This window comes from Rhincodon typus, chromosome 31, assembly GCF_021869965.1.
Source record: "Rhincodon typus isolate 14 chromosome 31, sRhiTyp1.1, whole genome shotgun sequence".
Lineage (NCBI taxonomy): Eukaryota > Metazoa > Chordata > Chondrichthyes > Orectolobiformes > Rhincodontidae > Rhincodon > Rhincodon typus.
This window is the reverse complement of record NC_063362.1, coordinates 31,678,099-31,702,695: the sequence shown is the minus strand read 5'-3', so window position 1 is coordinate 31,702,695 and position 24,597 is coordinate 31,678,099. Positions and strand designations below refer to the sequence as shown.

At 41.5% G+C, this 24,597-nt stretch overlaps 1 protein-coding gene across 5 annotated transcripts in view; it reads left to right on the top strand.

Annotated features, from left to right (window-relative positions):
• nphp4 (nephronophthisis 4) overlaps positions 1-24,597 on the top strand; it is a 342,957-nt gene that overhangs the window by 241,593 nt on the left and 76,767 nt on the right. For all 5 annotated transcript variants that reach the window (XR_007265309.1, XM_048615154.1, XM_048615157.1 and 2 more), the window contains 4 exons: positions 9,590-9,781; positions 18,032-18,210; positions 20,051-20,211; positions 23,524-23,704. Coding sequence is in view for 4 of the 5 variants with exons in the window: in XM_048615154.1 (XP_048471111.1) it covers positions 9,590-9,781; positions 18,032-18,210; positions 20,051-20,211; positions 23,524-23,704 (713 nt within the window). In the remaining variant the exon portion in view is untranslated. The remainder of the gene's footprint in view (positions 1-9,589; positions 9,782-18,031; positions 18,211-20,050; positions 20,212-23,523; positions 23,705-24,597) is intronic.

Sequence of the window (24,597 nt, the reverse complement as noted above, 5' to 3'; positions counted from 1 at the left end):
TCCTATCCACTGAACTGTTGAAAATTAGGGCAAGTTTTTAGATGTTGCTTTGGTTACCTGTCTATGAAATCAATAAATCAGAGATAGTAGGAACACCTACGCTGGATTCGCACTAAACAACCGCACCTCCCAGTCGCGAACCATTTCAACTCCCCCTCCCATTCCTCAGACGACATGTCCATCCTGGGCCTCCTGCAGTGCCACAACGATGCCACCCGAAGGTTGCAGGAACAGCAACTCATATTTCGCTTGGGAACCCTGCAGCCCAATGGTATCAATGTGGATTTCACAAGCTTCAAAATCTCCCCTCCCCCTACCACATCCCAAAACCAGCCCAGCTTGTCCCCGCCTCCTGAACCTGTCCCTCCTCCCACCTCAAGCCCCACCCCCATCTCCTACCTACTAACCTCATCCCGCCCCCTTGACCTGTCCATCCTCCCTGGACTGACCTATCCCCTCCCTAACTCCCCACCTACACTCCCCTTTACTGGCTCCAACCCCACCTTTTTGACCTGTCTGTCTCCTCTCCATGTACCTTCTCCTTTATCCATCTTCTATCCGCCTCCCCCTCTCTCCCTATTTATTTCAGAACCCCCTTCCCCTCCCCCATTTCTGAAGAAGGGTCTAGGCCCGAAACGTCAGCCTTCCTGCTCCTCTGATGCTGCTTGGCCTGCTGTGTCCATCCAGCTCTACACCTTGTTAAATCAATAAATCATGTACTTTGAGGAATTTGAGTTGACTGTCATGTCATGAGAGTACATGATCAGATGTGATCCTTTCTAGAATCCTCATGGAAAGTAATGAGCAAATGAGTATGATTCTGGTTAATATCTTTAAGAATTCCCTATAAACAGGAGTGAATGTTCATCAGACATTCTAAAAGGGAATTGGAGATGAACTGGAAAGTAGAGATTAGTTAGCCACACAGTGACAGTGATGTAAAGGTTATTGCGATGTTTATTTAGAGAGTGATGAGGTCATGAAGAAGAGTAAGCACTGACTTAAATGTAGTGGAGCAGTTTTCTTGACAATTTTATGGGGCAGCAACTGAATTTGTGAGCACGGATTTCCTGGTGCATTAAATTTGTTTTGGGAAAGTATTTAATGAAAGCATTTTGAAAAATATTAAAGCTCAGGAAGGGCACGGTGAATTAGTTTATTGGATTGAGAAATGACTGGAGAAAGCAGAAGGTAATAAATTGATGAAATTTTGTTGGGGCTTGACATGAACTAGTGGAGTATCCCAGAGGTCTTTTCGGAGTCCCCTGCTGTTTGTGATATTTATGAATTCTGCGTAGTATTGGCTGCTGGGCTAAGTTTATGAATGATTGATGGCAACCAAAGTGTTCTGAATTAATCACGTGACTGGATTAGTTAACGGCAGATCAATTTCAATATGAATAATTGAAATTGGACTGGAACAAGAAGCATGAAATGTGTGCATGAATTGTCCTTTACAAAGTGGTTTGATTGTGAGAACATGAAGTCAAGGGAATTCCAGTGACTTGTATATGGAATGCTGAGGACAGTTTCTGAGAATGGTTTCTGGGATGCATTGCTACATAAATGCAACTCTTTCAAATGCATTGGCTCCAAGTATTCAACCAGAAAGAATCTACTTACAAGACTAATCATGTTCCTGGATATATTTCAAGAGTATTTAATTAATCAAATGGACCTTGTCACCTTGTATTGAGCATTTGTGAGATTAGACCACATCTGGTATTTCTTTAGGTTGTCTGTGAGCCAACTATACAGGGAAGATATCTTTGGACGAAAAATAACTCTGTTGACCGTAGATGCACTACTGACCTGGTCTTGAATCTTGGTGTCATGGTTATTTACATATTGGTATTAATGTCCATGGTACTTCAGATGGGCAAGGAGCATTGCCTGACTGTATTGCCAGTGTTGGAGAACTCGGTGGAGATTTGAAAAAAACCTACAATGCACTGCTCATTTCTAATAGCCTCCTTTTGTCAACCACTGAATAATTCCAATGGCGAAATCCAAGTCTCAATGTTGGCAAAACTAAAGAACTGATCATCAATTTTTGAAAGAAGTGAGGAGAAAACCCTCCCATCTATATCAATGGAACTGAGGTTGAGAAGGTGAAGAGCATCAAGTTGCTCAGAGTGACTATAATTGACAACCTGTCCTGGACTTCCCACGTAGATGTGACAGTCAAGAAGGCATAACAAATGTCTCTTCTTCCTCAGGCGGCTCAGGAAATTTGGCATGTGCATAAGGTCCCTCTCCAACTACTACTGATGCACCAATGAAAGCATACTGTCCAGGTGCATAATGGCCTGGTATAGCAGCTGCTCTGCCCAGGACCATTAGAAAGTACAGCAGGTGGTGTGCACAGCCCAGACCATCACAGAAACCAACCTTCCATCCATAGACTCCATTTACATGGATTGCTGCCACAGAAAGGCTGCCAACATCATCAAAGACCCATCATACCCGGTAATGATCTCCTACAACCCCTTCTGTCAGACAGAAGGTACAGAAGCCTGAACACAGGCACGAGCAGGTTCAGGAACAGCTTCTTTCCAGCTGTTATCAGACTGATGAATGGGCTCTAGCCTCAAATAGCGTAACTTGCAACATAACCTGTATGCCTCTAAGTCTTTTTGATTCGTACATCCTTTGCTTGCTGTGATCTGTCTGTACCACTTGTAAACAAAGTTTTTCACTGTATTTTGGTACATGTGACAATAAAATCAATCAATCAAGCTGGCTATATAAATTTTCAATTTTCCATTTCCTCAAGCTACCTTGATGCCAGTGATACCCAGATATCCCTCATGTCCTAACATACTTGAGTGCAGATAATGGCAATTTTCTTCAATTATGTCATAAGTGCATCTGTAGAGCTGTATAACATTCTTGGCAGATTAGGAACTTCTCAAGTCACTGGAATATTTTGGCATGCAGAAAATTGGATTGGGGAACAATTCTGTCTTGATTTCTGATTCTCTCCACCCACCCTAACTAAATTCTGATTCTTGTGTGACCACGTCCCTGAAAATTTGTCACTTTCTCAAAAAGACTATAATGACTTTCCACAGAATCAGAAAGAATGGCAACCTACTGGTGGTATTTTAATCTCAACTTCATGAGGCTCCTGTCTATTGGGCTGCAACCTCACAGAGGACTGAGGAAGGAGGCTTGGAAGTGAGGTGCGTTGTCACTGCCACCGATATCCAATGCAATTCTGCCCTCACTTAAGACCTTCAAGGTGGCAATTGAAAACTGCTTTAGGATCCTTTCCTTCCTGCAGATACCACATTGCCTACCCAATGGATAAGCCTGTGCAAGCTTCATGTCAGTCGAAGTTTGGGGTCTGCCTCAGTCTGCAATCATGCCTGCACGATTAATTACATGGACATGGGGCAAGGAGGCGCTGCTGACACCCATCGCCCTGCTCTTGCTCCTGACCCCCATGGTCCTTCTCTCCCCAAAACCTTTACTTTGCAAGAAACCCATCCCTTTCCAACAGCACCTACCTTTGTCGCTGGGTTGCTCCTGCACCCTCAGAGTCCAGGAAGTGTTGTTCCAACAGGAGACGTGGCCACCTCCATGCACTGCCTCTGATTGGCTGGCACCTACAGGCAGGCAGGACATCATGTCCTGGATTCCGGCCCAATGGTGTCTATCTAAGTGTCCAATGAGCTGAAGATCTGGCAGGTTTCCCTTCTGAGAGTGAGCATGGATGTCTCAGCACTGTTGCCAGCAGCAGCGAGATACCAACGTAAAAGATTCTACTTATATCCTCTTGTAAACATAAGCACAAACCTATTCCATCATTCCGTGAGATCATGTCTGATCTCTATCTTAATTTAATCTACTCATTTTCATTCCACAGCTCTTAATAACCCTGCCCAACAGAAGTTTATCAATTTGGGCATTTTCAAATGACTCCCAGCCTTAAAAGCTTTTTGGAGGAGAACGTTCCAGGTTTCCACTACCCTTTACGTGACGACGTGATTCCTGACATCAGCCTTCAATATTCTAACTCTAATTGAAAGTTTATTGCTCACCAAAAGGAACAGCTTGTGCCTATCTACCCATGAACTCTCTTAATTGCTTTAAGTACGCAAGGAAAAAAATTCCTAATCTGCAGCTGTGTTAAGGATTTAGCAACTTAAGTAGAAACAGCTAACTCTCCCTCAACACAATCATATAAAGCAGCTAGAGGAAGAGTGCACCAACTGGAAAGATTGATCAGGGTCATGACTCAGGTCTTTTCAGACCTCTGAGAGGCATTAATGATGTACATGTATTATTAGCTATACAAATAGACAGAGCAGTAAGGATTAAAAAAAGTGATTTTCTGACAAAGTAGTGGATATGTTTAACATACTTCATCAACAGTAATAAATGCAGTGCTGATTAACTTCTTTTAAAGGAGTTGGGTATATATCAAGCTGGAGAAGGATTGAATGTATTAAGTCAAGATGGAGATAATGTACAGTGCAATGGAATATAATGGAACCTGAGCTGCAAGGACCATCAGACTATCACCCTTGGAAAATCACCTTGACATAACTAGATAACATAGTTAGCAAAGCTAGGTACATATTATGAAATTTCACATAAGTAGCTTTTTGGAATGTTGAGGGACTGATTGAATGGATTAAAGGGAAATTGTATCTTTCAATAAAATAGAAAGTATACTCATTGTCCCGAAATTAAAGATTGCTAATGTACCATATCAGAGTGACACCTGGGAACGTTCATGGTCTGAGAATGTGATTTTTGTTTCAGCAGACAAATAACTGTGTTGAGAAAGGAGTATTTTTCTGTTTGGTTTCATGGGCTGAATGCCTTCTTTTTGTGCTTCTGTACATTGTGAGCTATGAATTCACAAGCTGTGCATTGAGGAGTTTGCCCATTTTTCTTATGACCATACAAGAATAGGACTGTAAACATTGGCATTTCTGATAGGTATATTTACCAAACTGGAACTCAGCCCCAAACCATTTTGCCTTCTCTATTTCTTCACCACCTTTCCTCATGTACCATCGGAGGCCTTTTAAATAGGACTTTGGAGTGGGAGGAAAGAGTCAGGAGAAAGGCAACCCTGGAGAGAAGGGAGTGATGAAGTACTGACAGCCAAGAAGAGGATTGGGAGGTGGGTAGTGCAGGGATCGGAGCGATGTGACTGGTAGAGTTGGGAAACAATCAGGAGGAGTGCAGGCAGTGTTCAGCGTCAGTCTGTGCAATTTTAATGTGGAGTCGAGGTGGAAACCCACTATATTTCCTGCTGTACATTCACATAAGTAATTTTTATTAAACTTACCCCTTCATTGGTCATCTGCAGACATTTCTTTGAGGGAAAAGGACCACATTTACTTGAACAGAGTTCTCTTAAAACTGGCTGTTTTCAGGACAGCCCATTTTTACAAACACTTCGGGTATTTATATGTGCAAAGTGACCTGCAGCTGTTTTAGGTGAAGGCTCAATCTGCTACTTGTCTTTACCAACAAAGCTGAAGAGTAGTTTATGTGTGCAATGAGTGTGTTCATGTTGTTTGCGGTGTTGGATGCTTTGGTCCCATTTGTGCCTGAAAATAGGGCCCATATATTTCTATTTTCACATGCTAATTGACATTGCAATTAAATAGCTAACACAAAAATCTGTTTGAATCCGTAATGTTTTGACTTAAGAATTAGTTTTCTACAATGTTAACAAATAATAGATTACCCTATATTCTCATAACTATGAATACTAAATTGTGTTTTTAATGGGCAATCAATGGCAAGCATTTCAAAGCGATATATAAAATTTAACATTTTCTCATAAATTATTTCTTGGAAAACACAGCAGTTGACAAGTAATCAGAGATAGTAAGAACTGCCGATGCTGGAGTCAGAGATAACACAGTGTGGAGCTGGAGGAACACAGTAGGCCAGGCAGCATCAGATTAGCAGGAAAGCTGATGTTTCGGGTCGGGACCCTTCTTCAGAAATAGGGGAGGGGGAAGGGAGCTCAGAAATAAATAGAGAGAGGAGGGTGTGGCTGGGGAAGGTAGGTGGGATGGCGATAGGTGAGTGCAGGTAGGCAGTGGTGGGGATTGGTCAGTGAGGTAGGAGGAGCGGATAGGTAGGAGAGAAGACAGACAGGTCAAGGAGATGGGGAAGAGAGGGAAGGTTAGTCATGGGATGAGGCCGGGGCTGGGGAGATTTTGAAACTAGTAAAGTCCAAATTGAAACCATTGGGTTGTAGGCTCCCAAGGCAGAATGTGAGGTGCTGCTCCTCCAGTTTCCGGGTGATGTCATAGTGATACTGGAGGAGGCCCAGGATGGACATATTGTACAGGGAGGGGGCGTTGAAGTGGTTCACGACCGGAAGGTGGTGTTGTTTGTCGCGAACCGAGCGCAGGCGCTCTACAAAGCGGTCTCCAAGCCTCCGCTTGGTCTTACCGATGTAGAGGAGGCCACATCGGGAGCAACGGATGAAATAGACCACATTGACAGATGTGCAGGTGAACCTCTGTCTGATGTGAAAGGTTTGTTTGGTGCCTTGAATGGAGGTGAGGGGGGAGGTGTAGGGGCAGGTGTAGCACTTCCTGTGGTTGCAGGGAAAGGTGCCAGGGGTGGTAGGGCTACGGGGGAATGTGGAGTAGATGAGGGACTCATGGAGAGAGCGGTCCCTACGAAAGGCAGATAGGGGTGGGTAGGGAAATACATTGGCTGTGTTGTCGGATTATAGGTGGCGGAAGTGGCGGAGAATAATACGTTGGATACGGAGGTTAGTAGGGTGATATGTGAGGACAAGGTGGATTCTGACTTTGTTTCTGTTGCAGGGAGGGGATGTGAGAGCAGAGGTGTGGGAAACGCAAGAGATGCGGTCAAGAGCATTTTCGACCACAGAAGTGGGGGGGCGTTGTGGTCCTTGAAATGAGAGGACATCTGGGATATTTGGGAGTGGAACACCCCATCTTGGGAGCAGACGCGGTGGAGGCGAAGGAATTGGGAGTAGGGGATCGCGTTCTTGCAGGAAGGAGCATGAGACGAGGTGTAGTTAAGTAACTGTGGGAGTCGGTGGGCTTGAAATAGATGTCGGTTTTGAGGCGGTCACCAGAGATGGAGACAGAGAGGTCCAGGAAGGAGAGAGAGGTTTTAGAGATGGTCCAGGTGAACTTGAGGTTGGGGTGAAAGGTGTTTGTAAAGTTGATCAACTGTTCAAGCTTCTCGTAGGAGACCGAGGCAGCGCCGATACAGTCATCGTTGTAGCGGAGGAAGAGGTGGGGGATGGGGCCAGTGTGGCAGCAGAAGAGAGACTTTCCACATATCCTCTGAAGAGGGAGGCATAGCTTGGGCCCATGCGGGTGCCCATGGCCACCCCCTTCGTCTATAGGAAGTGGGAGGAGTTAAAGGACTTGCTGTTAAGGGTAAGGACGAGTTCATTGATTTGTGGGCGGAGGGGAATGAAGGTGACTCCTTTACTGAGGGCTGACCATTCGTCCTCAGTGAGGGGGAGGTCCGGGATGGGGGGATGGTGAAGACCTGGCAGGACTTGGGGCTTGAGGCTGGGATTGGTCGTAGAGCTGGTGGCTGGCTTGGAGCTGGGTGTGGATGCTGCGTCAGTGAAATCGTCAGCAACGTTTGCAGTGGGTGGGGCGATGTCAGTGGTGGGTGGGGAGATGTCCGCAGTGGGTGAGGCGATGCCCGCGGTGGGTGTACGAGCTGATCTCAGCCAAGCCCACATTGGGCAAAATTGTCCTTGATGCCTCTAGGAATGGGGGTGTAACTTTTCCAAAGTTCCCCTCCCCTTTTTCAAATTATGACTCATGAGCCTTTGATGGATGTCTATGCACATAGATATTTTAATATTATAAAATGCTATTTAATGGACTACTAAGACCCACACAGGAATAATAGTTACTTGGTGAGAGGCCATTCAGCCCTCATTTTTTTTGTGCTGGAAAGGAAAAAGAGAACATTTGAAAGAAACCAAACAAAACCAATTCCACGTACATTTGTGCAGGAGAATTATTTTCCCCCATTTCTCTATTATAATCACTGTCATATGATCAAATTCTCAAATCTCAATTCAAGTAAATATTAAGATTTGAAAGAGGAAGGGCATTTTAAAATATACTGTATGGACCGCATTAAACTGATTTAACCAACTGTTAGACTTGAAGACTGCAAATCGATTTCAATCAACAGAAATAAAGATGCCATCAGTTTTGAGTGTACAACACTACAGTGTGTTAACATAAGGATTGTATTGAAGTGAACTCAAGATGTCTTCGCTTAGTAGGCATGATTTCACTTTTCAATTCCTTATTCCTAACATGATTCTGTCTCTGATTAGCTAATTCTTTAATTGCGCAAATTCACAGGATTCTGCAAGCTGAGTTAATGGTGTGTATTGATCAATGAACTCTTTCTGGCCTAATATTGTCCCATTCATGTGCAACGTTCACTTGGGTCTGAAAGTGTGCTTTTGGAGCTTTTCAAATTTCGGCCTTGTTTTTTCTACTGTTCCTGAGAGGTTTAATGTGGAATACATTTGGATACAGTCTCTTCCCAGCACTGATAAAAGTTTTGTGACTTTGCTTGTTCTGGTTTTCTCAACAAGTCCACAGCAAATGCAAATTTCTACATTATTCATGGCAAATTTCCTAGTTTTGCTTTTTATCCCTAGTAGTTTGTGCAGGAGTTAGAATGGGGAAAGCCACAACAGTGCCCTTCAGTGCCAGCTCACAGATCTGTAGCTATGCTTTTTGAGATTCTCATCTCAGAGCCTCTTCTGATACCATATCTCGAGTGTATGACACTGCAGTGTGTTAACACACCATCCTGCAGGTTTTGTTTTTGTTGATTTGGATAAGGATCATTAAAATGTTCCTTCTTACAGATCAGTGCCACCTCTGAGGTATAGTGACTGTTTTGCAATAGACCCTGTGTGTGATCTTACATGTTACTTTGTTGTTTTGAATGGCTTTGAGGTTCTTCTAGACTTTGTTGAGGTTTCACATGTACTTTATACCAAAATTGCTGAGTTACAAAAGTTTTTGAATTTATGCTTCACTTGTGATGACTGAGCTTATCAATCATTCAGATACTCTCAAATACTTCGAATGTGTACTTGACACAGGAGTTGCCCTGAGAGAGCCCTTCCTCAGTATTGCCTTATAAACTGCAGTTACATATTTGCACACACTGTATCAATGTGATATTGGTGGTTACAAGGCTTTGGAGCAGGTTCCAATCTTCATTCTGGTTAAGCTGCTGAACTCCAATTCTATTTTGTATAATTTGTTCACTCTTAAGATAACTTCACTGAGGAGGATGTGTAAAAGGAGAATTTAGCCTTCTTTGCTGAGATAGATTTGACCCAAATGCTAATGGGGAAGAGACTATTCCTCCTAATGAAAACAAAATATTGTGGTTCTTGGAAATCTGCAATAATCTGAAATCTTGACATGTTAACTGTTTCTCTCTCCACAGGTGCTGCCAGACCTGCTGGGTTTCTCTAGCACTTTTTCTGTATTTATTGAGTATTCCTCCCAGCATTGCTGAATTTGAGCTATCTTGGTCTGTAATGATTGTTGTTTTTGATTCCTAGAGCTACCACTGTGACTTCAAGAGCAGCTTTAGCGCAGTTGCATGCTGTTGGCTTTCCCGAGATTCTAGATGATAACAATGAGCTGGCAACTGTGATTGACCCTGACGACCTTTCAAACTTTAATCTGCAGCAGGAAAAAGCAGACCATCTTCAGAGCAATGAGATAATTCTGCAATTTCTGGCTTTCAGCAGGTAAAATAAGGAACAATGCAAAGTCTAGACTCTTCAGTAACTGTTATCTTAAATAGCTGACAGGTGTTGACTTAGAAAAATCTTACAGCTGCCAGGCATGAAATCAGACACATTGTTCAGAATTTCTGCAAAACCTTTAGGGGCAAGCATCTCTTCACGAGGTCAAAGGGAAAGATTGAGACTGACAGGAAGACAGTATGTGTTTTTCTCCTTAAAATATCATGGGACCGTTAATATTCCTTTAGGTTTCATACAAATTATGAGTAACAAACGGGAAATCTAATTCATGCAGACCACTGTTATGTAGAATTACAGAGCATGTATGACACAGAAACTGATCATTTGTCCTGACTGGTCTCTGTTTTCTGCTCCTCATTATCTTTCTCTTGACTAAACCCTATCACAGAACCTTTTATTCCTTTCTGTCTCATGTACTCCTGGCATGGTAGCACAGTGGTTAGCACTGCTGCCTCACAGTGCCAGGGGCCCAGGTTCGATTTCATCCTCAGGCAACTGTCTCTGTGGAGTTTGCACATTCTCCCTGTGTCTGCATGAGTTTCTGCCGGAGGTAGGAATGGAGCTGATAAATTTTAAGACTTCACAAGATAAATCCAATGTACGACAGGCATCGAGGATAAATCAACCTTTGAAGCCTCTAAAATGGGGTTGACTGATTGGACAAGATACTTATGAGTATGCATGCGAATTCTGTTTTTAAACATTTCCATGTTCTATTAACTCTGTTGTTGACATCTGGTACTTGGAGCAATTTTTATAATGAAGTTTATTTACTGTGACTTGCATTGATTGTGTTGCATTGACTGACCAACATGGAGTGCTGCATTTTTGGGTGTTTAGCCTTCTGTGTGAGATCTTAAACAAACATCTGTTCCCTTCAGGTGGATATAAAAGGTATCGCAGCACTATTTGAAGAAGTGTAATGAGGCCTCCCAGAGTCCTGGACAACATTTATCCCTCTATCAGCACTTCAAACATTGATCTGGTCATTGATTGCACTGTTATTTGTGAGAACTTGCTGTGTGTAGATTGGCTGCTGTATGTCCTAGATTATGTCAGTGACTACATTTCAAAATTAATTAATTGGCTGGAGAATGCTTTGGGATGTCCTGGAGCTGTTACGTTATGTAAATCCAAAATATCTTTTTGTTTCCGAATTGGTATAATTCTCTGTCTAATTTCCATCAAAGTACTTGTATACTCCAGAACCACAAAGGCTATTGACGTTCAGTCTACTGATTTTAGCAGTATATTGAATTAAAGGGGTGTCATTCCAAGCCTGATGGAGAATAGAGTATATATCAGGTCACTCTTAAGAGCCTTTGCTGTTTATATTGACTTGCAGCTGACCACTAACAGTATTCCGTGCTGCTCAATTAACGGTGCTGTGATAATGCTAGTGACCAAACATTTCACTGGCAGCTGATCACTGCACAATAATCCTTACCAAAATTTTCTTTTGAGGAAAACATCAGGAGCTGCTGAATGTTTCATGGTTAAATTCACTTTTTTTTTTAATACCTCGCCAAAAATCCTCAGTAAGTGGCCCTGTTTTTTAGCTGAAATGAACCACGTTATTTTGTAGTGATTTAGAATTCCAGTTTAAAATTCAGGTAAGTGTATTTTAATAATCTTAAGCAAAGCCAGAAATATTGCCATTTGGGCCTAGTAAAATATTTCATGCCTGAGAACATATGAAAGTTGTTGACCATAGGAGCTGGGCAATGTCTTGTGCCAGCAGATGCCAACCTTCAGCTCTTTGCTGGATATCCACACTTAGTGACTGTTTAGCATAGATTAAACATACACCAATTTACTAGTTTAGATGGTTACAAAGCTGCCTATGCTGTTTAAAGCAGAGAATCGATGCTGATCAATTCCTGACCAGTGGGGAATCTAGAACAAGTAAGCATTGTTTAAAAATAGGGTAGCTCACATTTAACACAGAGCTTAGAAGGAGCTGCTTTTCTCACGGTGTAACTAGTATTTGAAATTCTTTTCCCAGAGACACGAGTGCAGGCCAGAATAGAATATATTGCTTACACATTTTTGATTAGCCAAGGAGTTGAGGGTTAAGGGGGACAGATGGGAAAGTGGAGCTAAGGTAACAATCCGATCAGCCATGATCTTATTGACTAGTTCACTCATGCCTTTTGGATAGGAAATCTGCCAACCCTACCTGGTCTCGCCCATGTGAGAGTCCAGACCCATAGCAATGTAGTTGACTCTTAGTATTCGCTGAAATGGCCTACCAAGCCACTCATTTCAAGCCTAACAGAGTCATAGAGTCGAACAGACCCTTCTGTCCAACTTGTCCATGCCAACCAGATGTCCTCAATTAATTTAGCCCCATTTTCCAGTATTTGGCCCATATCCCTCTAAATCCTTCCTATTCGTGTATCCATCCTGATGTCTTTTAAATGTTGTAATTGTACCAGCCACCACCACTTCCTCTGGCAGCTCATTCTATACACACACCACCCTCTGCGCGAAAAAGTTGCCCTTTAGATCCCTTTGAAATCTTTCCCCCCTCACCTTAAACCTATGCCCCTTAGTTTTGGATCCCCTTACCCTGGGGAAAAGACCTTGGCTAATCATGCTATCCATGCCCCTCGTTATTTTATAAATTATTATAAGGTGACCCTTCAGCCTTCGTTGCTCCAGGAAAAATAACTCCAGTCTGTTCAGCCTCTCCTTACAGCTTAAACCTTCCAACATGGGAAACATCCCTGTAAATCTTTTCTGAACCCTTTCAAGTATCACAGCATCCTTCCTATAGCAGGGAGAATTGAATGCAGTATTCCAAAAGTGGCCCAACCAATGGCTGTACAGCTGCAATATGACCTCCCAACTCCTATACTCGATGCATTGACCAATAAAGGTAAGTATACTAAACTTCATTTTCTGAAGAAGGGTTTAGGCCCGAAACGTCAGCTTTCCCGCTCCTCTGATGCTGCTTGGCCTGCTGTGTTCATCCAGCTCTGCCCCTTGTTATCTCAAGCATACTAAGCGCCTTCTTCACCACCCTGTCTATCTGCAACTCCATTTTCAAGGAACTATGAACCTGCACCCCAAGGTCTCTTTGCTCAGCAACAAACCCCAGGACCTTACCATTAAGTGTATAAGCCCTGCCCTAGTTTGCCTTACCAAAATGCAGCACTTCACATTTATCTAAATTAAACCCCCCCTTCCACTCCTTGGCCCATTTGCCCACCTGATCAAGGTCCTATGAGGGATGGGTGATAAATGCTGGCTCAGCCAGTGATGCCGACGTTCCATGAATTAATAAAAATAAAAGCAGACCTGAAGGGCTGCTTCTACTATTTCATTTGTTCTTAGATTTGAGAATAACACATTTGGAACTTATAATTACAGGACTCTGGAGAAAATAAATTGAAGGAGCACGGAGCTGAGTAATTGTGAGATTCAGGTTGTAACATTTCAATTTAATGTTCTTGTAGGAACAAGTGACACAAATGGTTCAATTTGGACTGTCCCTGCAAAGTTAAATCTATGATACATGAAGGAGACTGGAAACTGAGAGAAGTAGAAGGTCAATTTAAACCTTAAAGCATCGTCTGGTAGGATTTGTAAACACACTTCAGGGGTTTGTTATCATTGCTGATAAGCAGCACTATTGCATTTGTCAGTGCAGCTGACCTTAACAAAAAGGCCAGAGAGAGAGAGAGAGTGGAAAGATAATGCACAGCATGAATGATTTTGAATGTTAAATAACCTAGAGCTATACCAGTATATTGAGTTGTGGATTCACCACAAGGATTGCTGACAGATGGAGAGGAATTACTGTGCTTGTAATATGCATCAACATCATAAATGTGCTGACGAATATTTCTTTTATTCTGTATTTATCATAAAATCCCTGGCACAAAGGAAGATGATTGTGGTTGTTCAAAGTCACTTATCTCAGCCCCAGAACATCCCTGCAGGAATTCTTCAGGCTATTGAATTAGGCCCATTCTAAGGTCAGAAGTGGAATGCTCAATTATGATTGCACAATATTCAGCACCATTCATGATTCCTCAGATACTTAACAGTCTGTGCTCACATTTAAGAAGATCTGGATAATGTTCAGGTTTTGACTGATAACTGGCAAGTAACATTTAAGTATCGGGCAACGTCCATCTCCAACAAGGCAGAATCTTAACATCTCTTGACATTCAAAGCACTGAAATCCCCACTAACAACATTGTGGGTGTTACCATTGATCTGATACTGAACTGTACTTGCCATACAAATACAGTGGAAAGCTAGAGGCTAGGAATTCTGCAGTGGGTAATTCTTCTCCATGAATTCCCAAAACCTGTCACCATCTACAAGGCACAAGTTAGGAGTATGATGAAAAACTCCCCACTAAATTGGATGAATGCAACTCCACAGCATCATCCTGAACATAGCAGCCCACTTGAGTGGCACAATCCGCAATCTTAAAAAACAATTAGTCCTTCCACCTTCAGTGCACACTGGTTACCATGTGTACCATCTACAAGATGCATTGCAGTAACTCATCAAGTCTTTTTTAACAGCACCTTCCAAATCCATGACATCTTCTACCTTAAAGAACAAGGGCAGCAGATACATTGGAGCAACATCAATTCCTAACTTATCTCTGAGTCACATGCCATGTTCACTGCTGCTAGGAGATAAGAGAATGGGCAGAAAATGGAATCTCCTAGTCAGCTATTGAAATTTTATTTTTGAATCTGCTGTGAAGAATAGTAGGAAGCTTTCAACAGAGATGTTGATTAAAGAGGCATGTTGAGACTTGTAACAGTCAGTGAGTAGGGTTGTATTTAATGGATTGACAGTGGCTCTTACCTACTGACTGGAGATAATGTGGATGCGCTTAGGGAAAACTCATCAAGTTATGTGCCACTCAGACACTTAGCTGGACTGTGGTGTGCCTTTTCTGGGATCCCAGGGTGGCAGTGCAACCCACCAACAGTTGCTGGCCAAACAGAATCTAGCAGCTCTATTGAATGGCAGTGCACTGATGAGGAGAGGACTGCAGTCAGCAATACACCCATGTGAGGTCTCAGATGGTGCCTAGATTATGGGCCAGCATGAAAAATGGCAGATGGAGTTCAATCTGGATAAATGTGAGGTATTGCATTTTGTTACAACAAACAAGAGTAGGGTTTATACAATTAATGGTAGGGCCTTGGGTGATGTTGTAGAACAGAGGGCCCTAAGGGTGAAGGTACATAATTCTTTGAAGTTTGCGTCACATATAGACAGATTGGTTAAAAAGGCGTTTGGCATGCTTGCCTTCATTGCTCAGTCCTTTGAATATAGGAGCTGGGATGTCATGTTGAGGTTGTATGGGACATTGGTGAGGCCTCTTCTGGAATACTGTGTCCAGTTCTGGTCGCTCAGTTATAGGAAGGGTATTATCAAGCTAGAGAGGGTTCAGAAGAGATTTACCAGGATGTTGCCGGGTATGGAAGGTTTGAATTATCAAGGAAGGCTGGATAGGCTGGGACTTTTTTCACTGGAGTGTAGGAGGTTGAGAGGTGACCTATTAGAAGTTTATAATATAATAGGTATAGAAAGAGTTGGTGGTAGTTTTCTCTTCCCTAAGATGGGGAATTTCAAGACTAGAGGGCACATTTTTAAGCTGAGAGGAGAGAGATTTAAGAAAGACATAAGAGGCAAATTTTTTACATAAAGGGTGGTTCATGTGTGGAATGAACTTCCTGAGGAAATGGTGGATGTGGGTACAATTACAGCCCTCTGGATGGATACGTGATTAGGAAAGGTTCGGAGGGATATGGGCCAGGAGCAGGCAGATGCGACTAGTTTAGTTTGGGATTATGTTTGGCATGGACTGGTTGGACCGAAGGGACTGTATGACTCTATGACTCTATGTGAGTGATAGTGGCAAGGGTTTGGAGGGTGGGGATGGGCAGAAGGGAACATGACTTCACATTCTGTTACCGGATCCCTTTGTTAGGCACCGAATGACCCCCTGCATGGGTTTGCTTGCCATGTTTCCAGCATGGTGCCTTCCCTACCTGCCATTGGGTCATTGCAAGTAGTCATTCGGTCATTGCGAGTAGTCATTGGATTGGGCCCTTAATTGGTCATTACTTGCTCACGTAAGGGCCACAAATGGTGGCAGGGTAGGAAGGGGCCATTCTATCACGGATTTAATTTGGGTGGAGGCTGAGGTCCCCACCATCTCCCACCCACCCAACTAAATACTCCCCTGCTACCAAGCCGGATGTGGAAGAGTGCAGTGAATTCTAGTCATAGGCACTGGAGCAAAGATAATGACGACAATCGTCAATTTTTAGAGACGTCTTTGTGTTCTTTACTTAAAGTGCTTAAAACTGGATATAGAGACTTTTTTTTTCCCAACAAATTATATACATGGTACTGAGCCTAGATGTCTTCTCAGAGACATGGACCCAAAGCCCAAATGGCTTCTTTCATTGAGACACTAAATCCCCAACCCTGAGCTCTAACTCTAAAATATCAAGATTCACAGCAAAGGCGAGATACCAGAAGATTAACTCTGCTCAATATGCATCTGCATAAAAAAGTAGCATTCCGTTAATATTTTATGAATCTACAATTAGGAATGAAAACTCGTTCTGCGTTACAACGAATTGATCACATGCAATTTGTGTCAATAATTAACATGGCTGTCTGTGTTAAATTGACAATAATGTATTCTCCTACAAAGATCTGTTTGCTTGTAATTCAGCAGTATTAAGTGAACAGATTGATCTAATAACTCAGCCCAGTAATCAACATCGAAAGCTCAAGTGCTTAAATGAATCATAAATCATCTTAAACACTGGTTTCTATGTTCAACTGTTTAAATGTTTCTATACTTTATTGAAAAAGGTATGTCAGATTTCACTCTGCATGAAGAACAGATACGCCAGCCTTAGTTCAGGGTTACTGTTCTCACCTCTGAGGTGAATTAAGTTCAGCGTGCAGTCAAGGCTGGCTCTCCAGTGCTCTCTGAGGGCCTGCTTGACTTTCCTAAGGTGTGTTTCAGGAGTGAAATTAATCCAAGACTGACTATCAGTGATGTGAAAGGTCCTTGGCACTTTGTAATGAAGAGCTGGAGATTTTCTGAGTGTCCTGGAAAACATCCCAACCAACACCACCAAAAGCTGAGTCATTGGTCATTAGTTTCATTTCTGTTTGTGGCATTTTGTTGTGCGCAAGTAATTGCCTCCTGTATTTCGCTATTTGATAACAGTTACTATGCTTCAAAAGCATGATCTTCATTGTAGACTATTTTGGGATGTCCTGAAGTCATTAAAAGAGCAATATAAATGTAATTTTATTTTCATCCTTAATTTAACATTGGAGTATTCCACAGAAGCTGAAGGAATAGAATTAATTTTAAATATCTATCAAGTCTGTTTTGTAATGATTAGATACTGAGAGCTGACTGCTCCAGAAGTATACTGAAGACAAAAATAAGTCAAAATGTAAAGGGAATAACAAAACAACAACTGTTAGCAACTGAAAGGGTTACCGTCTCAGTAGAAACCTCAAACCAGAGACTTTTCGCTTCTAAGTGGAGGAATGAATTGGGTCTTGAAAGACTAAACTTTGTTCTTTCCAGCAAGGAAAACTTTTTTTCCTGAGTTTTCCTAATCCTTGTATTTTTTTTCTCTGAGGCTTTATTGCCATATATTATAGCACTTTTCCTAATGGATTAAATGCTACAATGCATTAAAAATAGTGAACAATTTGTTGGCGCACTCTTCTGTTATGATTTGGAATGTAATTTCAATGTCCGAATATCCTGTGTTTTGAAAAAAATCTTGCCTTGCTGTATTTCTTTTAACTTTCATCAGTATGTGCTCTACTTCATTGATAAACAGGTCACCTTCTTTGAAATGGAAATGAGACCCCATTGTCTGAAATAAAGTAGTTTATTTTGATAAATGTGGCTGTTATGAATGCTTCACTGATTTGTGGTATTGCCTCATGTAGATGTATTAGTGAATGCGAGTGTATACATTTCAAAATATTTCAAAATGCAAATTTAAAACCGTACGAGGTTGCACTTTCTGTAAATGCATTTTACAACTTAACTCTCTGTAGCTTAGTTTTACATTGAACAATTCATGTCCAGCCCTCAAGGTACAAAATGAATGGAGGTACAATCTGATGTGTGCAAAAGACAACTGTTTCACTGAAGGGTGCTGCCCTATTGGTAAGTTCTTGCCTTTGATTTTTATTCAGAGAACCTGAGGGTAGTAGTCAGCCAGGATCAATCTACTTCACCTTCCAGTTTTATCGCTTTCCACCGGTAACGACACAGCAGCTGCATCTTGTGAAGCCGCACAACTCACAAAAGAGAACCTTGAAGTCTACACCTTTCATTCTTGTACCACTAAACAAAAATGGTACTGGTAATTTAGGTGAGTATTACAAGTTAATTATAGCAGAGAAAAGGATCTTTTCTAACAGCTGCATAATGGAGTTCATGCTTCATAAGATATTCCTCCTGTCCTTATTCCTTTAACCCCGTCTGTTCTTGTCTTCCTCATTTTTTATTCAGCTGGCCCTTAACTGCACAATGGTTTTTGCTGTGACTGCTTTTAATGATAGTAACACTCTAGCCACCACGTTAATGGGAATTAGTGCAGATGCCTTGCTAACTGAATTCCTTATTGCTTGCTTAATATACTTTGTAAATTAAATTCATTTATCTAACAGAATGTAGCTTCAGTGATTGAAGAAAGGTTATTCATCTCAATAAGGAACCAATTTGACTTTGCAATTCAATCAAAGGGTAGATTTTGGTATAAGACTGTTTTTTGTACAAGTCCCATCAAGCTGCAATACCCGAGAAGTGAAGGAAATGGGTCTTTACAGTTGGCTTAATTTAACAACACTGGTCATGTCACTATAATGTAGTGCCAAGGAAGGGTAAAAGAAAACATTGTTACAATATAACCCCTTGTAGCAGAGAATGACGAGCGCTAGAATACTCAATCCAAAGGAGCTGTGGACCTGGAGGTTGTTATAAATCTTAAGATGACAGTGGATAAATTTTGACAGGCAGGCTGTTGAAGATTATTTCAGAGAAAATGGAATAAGAAATATGTGATTTTGAGATTAGCTCAATCTTTGCTTCCAAACTTGTATAGTCCCATATCTTAGGGTGATCTCTATTTTTTCACAGCATGGAGGGAACAGAAAGGTATCAAATCAACAATCCCTATTTATTAATAAATATTAACATAATATAAACATTTGTTCTGAGATGGTCAACTTTCAAATCATAGGATCATAGTCATAGTGAGGACACAATCAGATCAACCAGCATCCTGTTGAATGGTGGAGCAGGCTTAAGGGGCTGAATGGCCTCCTCCTGCTTATAATTTGTATGTTCTCATGTATCCATGCTCTTTTAAGTAAGAGACCCTTTGAAAGTTTGCTGATCCAAGTCTCCTGAGTAATCTTAGCAGTAGAACTAATTAGAAGGTTCATGTAATGCTAACGCAAGGTTAACGTTTCTCATTCTTTAGATGCCTCTCGCCTTTGTGTGGTGAGGCCAGCCTTGAGTGCCAGCATTTCCTTATCTAGCCAGACATTTCTCACATTTGAAGATCTGCTTGGCTTTGAGTTATGTGTACTAATGCAGATGCGCAATTATCAAGCTGTAGCCCAACCTTTTACTCTATCACTCAGCCCTAACCCCTTCCTCTAACTCTATAATCACGACAGTTGTTAAGCTGCCATACTTTTTATTCCTAAAACTGTGTTCCTCAGGAATTTGGAGGATGTGGGAGGGGGAAGGATCGGATTTGGATTAGTTTAAATATATCAAATGATGATACGTATTATGCTCTGAGTTGCGGATGAATGCACAAGTTCTGTTGAAGTTGATGGTAGAGTTTTTCTTCTGTTTCAGCCCCTCACCCTCTTCCATGGAGTTAATGTTATGGGTGCTTCTTGAGCGTGGTGCATATGGTTGCTATGGAGAGGCCCGGTGGGATTCTGTCAGTTTATTTTCATGTCTTGAGCTACAAGAGTCGACAAAGCAAATGTATGCATTTTAAAAGTCTGTCCCTAGACTGGAAAAACAAATCTTAAAAAAATGGATCTTATTGTGTATTGTTTCATCTTCCGAATTTTGTAGGATCATTTGCAGAAGAAATTTTCACCAGGACCCTTCTAATGTTGTTTGCCCTGTATTTAACTGACATGTATACAACGACAACCTGACCCTCATTTATTCCCATTCGTGTGCAGATTCTCCAGGGCTGGAACTGAAATTCTTGGTGGAGCCGGGTTATATGAAAGAAGGAGAACAGCGCTGGTTTAGGCAATACCTGGCCACACAGACATTGCAGATTGATGTCTGGGATGCAGAATCCTTACTTCTGATTGGCACAGCAGCTGTGGAACTGAAGGTAAAGGTTATCAAAGCCCCTGTTCTAGATGGCGTAAAGACACTAAAATAAATGCAAGTTGTTTTGTTGATGGAACAGTTGAGTGTCAAACTATGTCAAAGTTCTTCACCAAATAAGTCCCAATTACGTTTATCCAAAAAATATTGAGATATTTTAATGAGGAGTAGGAGTTGGTCATTCCTCCCCTCGAACCTGCTCTGCCATTCAATAAGATTCTGGCTGATCTGATTGTGGCCTCTGAAATGGACAAGTTCATATTTTCCCACATTGTACTACAGCTGCCACTTAATTACCACCTCTCCTTACCAATCACTATCCACTTGGAACATTCTTCTGTCCTCTTCATGACTTAACATTTCTACCTATATGTGTGATGAACAAATTGAACAACCATACATTTGGTCCCTTCATCCAAGTCATTGACAAAGATTATAAATGCTTGAAGCCCTAGCACTGATCCCTGTAGTGCTGTATTGGTTACGTTTTTCCAAACCAAAAATAACCCATTTATGTCTACTGTCTGCTTCCTATTAGCTGACCATTCATCTGTCCGTGCAAATATGTGGCCCCTATGCTAGGGGCTCTTACATTTTGCAGCAATCTTTAATGTGGCACTTTGTCAAAGCCTTTTGGAAATCTAAGTACACCACATCAATAGGTTCCCCTTTTCCATGTTGCTTGTTACTTCCTCTAAAACCTTCAGAGTTTAAAATGTTCCATGTTACTGCTTCTGAGCATAAATTACCTGATAAATTACTTGACATACAAAGCAATAGGGTACATTTGATTGCTTCTGAACATTTCTTACTATTCAGCATATCAGTGTTAGTACCTGAAATTTAAAAACTTCGTTGAGCAGGTGAAGTGAAGGCCCGAGGCCTGAAGTAAAGAGCACTGCCAAGGTTGGAGAGAGATGGCAATGTAAATAAGAACCGGTTAATTAAGTTCTGAAAAAGGATCACTTGACCTGAAACATTAACTCTGATTTCTTTCAACAGATGCTGCCAGACCTGCTGATCACTTCCAGCAATTTCTGTTTTTGTTTCTGATCTACAGCATCTGCAGTTATTTTGGTTTTTATTGTCAATTAAGTGATGTAAAGCTATGGTTTCAACAGCTAAGGAGTAAACAAAGACAGAGAGGGTCTATAGTTGGGAAGTCTTGGAGAAAGTGAGTTAGTGGTGATTTCAAAACATGAATACATAAGGGATAGGAGGGAGTGGTTAGTCTGTGGACTGTGTCAGACACTAGGATAAACATTCTCGGCTGTCAGAATACAGGGATCAGTAGATTAATGTATAATTTTAAAATTTATTGGACAGATTTTGTCTGCAGCTGTAACAGCTTAAAGGCTCAGAATGCTGTGGGAAAACAAGGCATATTAGGAATGATAAAGACCAGAATCTGATCTTCCATTCTCTCACTTATGTCATTTCATTTTTTTTGTTTTTTATTCTTTTTGTCCTTGTTTGGCAAGGCTATACTCATAGAATCCCTTCAGTGTGGAAGCAGGCCATTCGGCCCATTGAGTACACACCGCCACTCTGAAAAGCATCACACCCAGACCCACCCGCTTACCTGTCCCTATAACCCTGTATTTCCTGTGGCCAATCCACCTAACCTGCACGTCCCTGGACACTATGAGGCAATTTAGCATGGCCAATCCACCTAACCTGCCCATCTTTAGATTGTGGGAGGAAACCGGAGCACCCGGAGAAAACCCACGCAGACACGAGAATGTGCAAACTCTGCACAGACAGTTGCCCGAGGCTGGAATCAAACCCGGGTCCCTGGCACTGTGAGACAGCGGTACTAGTCACTGAGTCACTGTGCCACCCTATTGCCTATCTGGTTTTAAGAAGACACATAATTGAATGTGATTTCCCTTCCTCATTAAAGGAGTCAATGATCACTCCTGACAGAAGGTCCAGTGCATGGGCAATGGCTGGGGTCTTGGTTTCAGAGTCCTCTGCTTGTATTTTTCCTTTGATTACTGCTTTCATTGCAGTACGACTGAGGGAAATGCTGTGTGAGCCTTCAGAGATTTTGCTTGCTGCAGATGAATCTAGCACACCTTTTAGATGAGAGCAGTAAATAGAGAGAAGTAGCTCACATTATGCCAAGAAGAATTCTGTTCTTGAAATTATTATATTTACATGTACTTTGCATTCTGAAGTATGTTTTCTGTGAAAGATGAATTTAAATCAGGCTTTTCATTATCCGTTGCCATTCTTTTTAATTATTAATGCTTATAAACTAGGTTTGAGCTCTATCATCAACTCACACTCGTATAATTCATTCCTAATTGTCAAAATATCCTTTCCGTTAAAAGCCAAATAAAACTGCTAATGTTTCACAGTTAATTGAAAGTTCCTGTTTGAGGATGCCACTGACATCTTTGCTTCCACACTAAGTGGTTTCACTGGTTTCTATTTGTCTGGCTGGAGGGCTTTTTGAGGTGAGCAGTTTTTTCGAAATTCTAAAAGTTTAGGATTGACGCTTGCTGTGAAAATAATGAGGCTGGAAGTGCTCACCATTACTAAAAGGTACAGTTAAACATGGAAATCTGGAAGTTGCTATTTGTGTTGCCCTATCCCACTGGGAACTTCTTTGTACCAGGAGAGACTCGCTACCCAAATCAAAAGCAGAGTTGAAATTGGAGCACTGAGCACTGAGGTTGTTTAGCAGTAATTAAGATTTGCCACTCCATTAAAAATCCAATAAAAGAAATTTCGGCAAGTAGTTTTTTTATAGTGAATTTAGTAATTTCCCACGAAACTCAGCGTAAAACTTAGGGCTTGCTTAAACATGTGTACGTGGTAAGTCTTAATTACTGCTAACTCACCTGTCTGGCACATTTTACCTTTACAAATATGAAGTCTCATTCCTTCCGATTTTAATTATTATGTGAGATTTTTAAAAAGTGATCTTTTTACTTTTGGTCCCTTTTCTCCTCATGTTCTCGCTCTCTCAGTCCCATCTATCTTTCCCCTTATTTCATTGGCACTGAATTAACTATTCTAACTTAATTCTTAATGAGCCAGAACGTTTATGCATTGTATTTGGTTGAAGAACCAGGCTGTAACTTTATTTGTTCACCCAGGTCTCCGATCCCTAACATGAATTTCTAATTAAAACAAGCTTTAGAAATCCTGAAAAATAGGTGTAAAAATGTAATGAGTGACTGCGCCATTTAGCTATTGACTAGCTCAAAAATGAGTCAATATATTTATTGGCCCTATCAGTTTCTTTGTATGTGATTTAATGCAACATTGAGTAGAATAAGCTAACAACATCATCATATTGTTGCAGTATTTGTTACGCCAAGGTCGTCCTGCAGTCCAAGTTTCTCATGAGCTGCCAGTCATAACCACAGAATACACGCCGGATGTACCAATGACTTTAGCTGATATCACCAAGCATGGCACTGTTAAACCATATGGAATGACAACAATAACAAAAGGAAGACTACATATGCGCCTGGGAAATGTTGGTGAGCAAATGTATACTTCTGACATCTTCATTTTCTAAGAAAATAAAGATGATTTAATAACTCAGGTCTGGAAATTGTTCCTGCAAAGATTAACATTCAGGCACTTTAAACTGCTATAATGGATTAAGAAATTTAATAAAACCTTATGAAGAGCCGGATGGTCATAGACTGGTCAGTATAAGAGCAAAGAGGCAATGTTGAAGTTGTAGAGCATTGGTTCAGCCACAGCTGGTGTGCTGTTTGCAGTTTTGATCACTTCACTACAGGAAGGATGTCAGGCCTGACAAAGCTCTGTACAACTCCAACATTACCTCTTTGCTCTTTTACTCTATGCCACAACTGATGAAAGCAAGTGTCCCAAATACCTTCTTAACTTTCCTATTCACGTGCTCTGCTGATTTCAGGGATCTGTGAATAATTATCCCAAGCTACCCAGTGTCCTGTCATTCATTAAATACTGAGATAGTAGCAACTGCCGATACTGGAAAATCTGAGATAACAAGGTGTAGAGCTGGATGAACACAGCAGGCCAAGCAGCATCAGAGGAGCAGGAAAGCTGACGTTTTGAGACCCAAAACGTCAGCTTTCCTGCTCCTCTGATTCATTAAATACTCCTTTGTCTTGTTTCTTCTTCCAAAGTGCATCACCTCACACTTATCTGTATTAAATACCATCTGTCATTGGACTGCCCTTCTGACCAACCCATCTATATCTTGCTGTAACCTACAACCATCTTCTTTGCAATTCATCCGAGCCGGGCGATTTGTCTATTTTAAAGCCTGACAGAGCCTCCAATACCTCCCCATTTCCTATGTCAAAACTGTTCAGGTTCCTCCCAGTCCCTTTTCTTGAATTCTGTACCTACGTTCTCCTTTCCAGAGTGAAGAATGAAG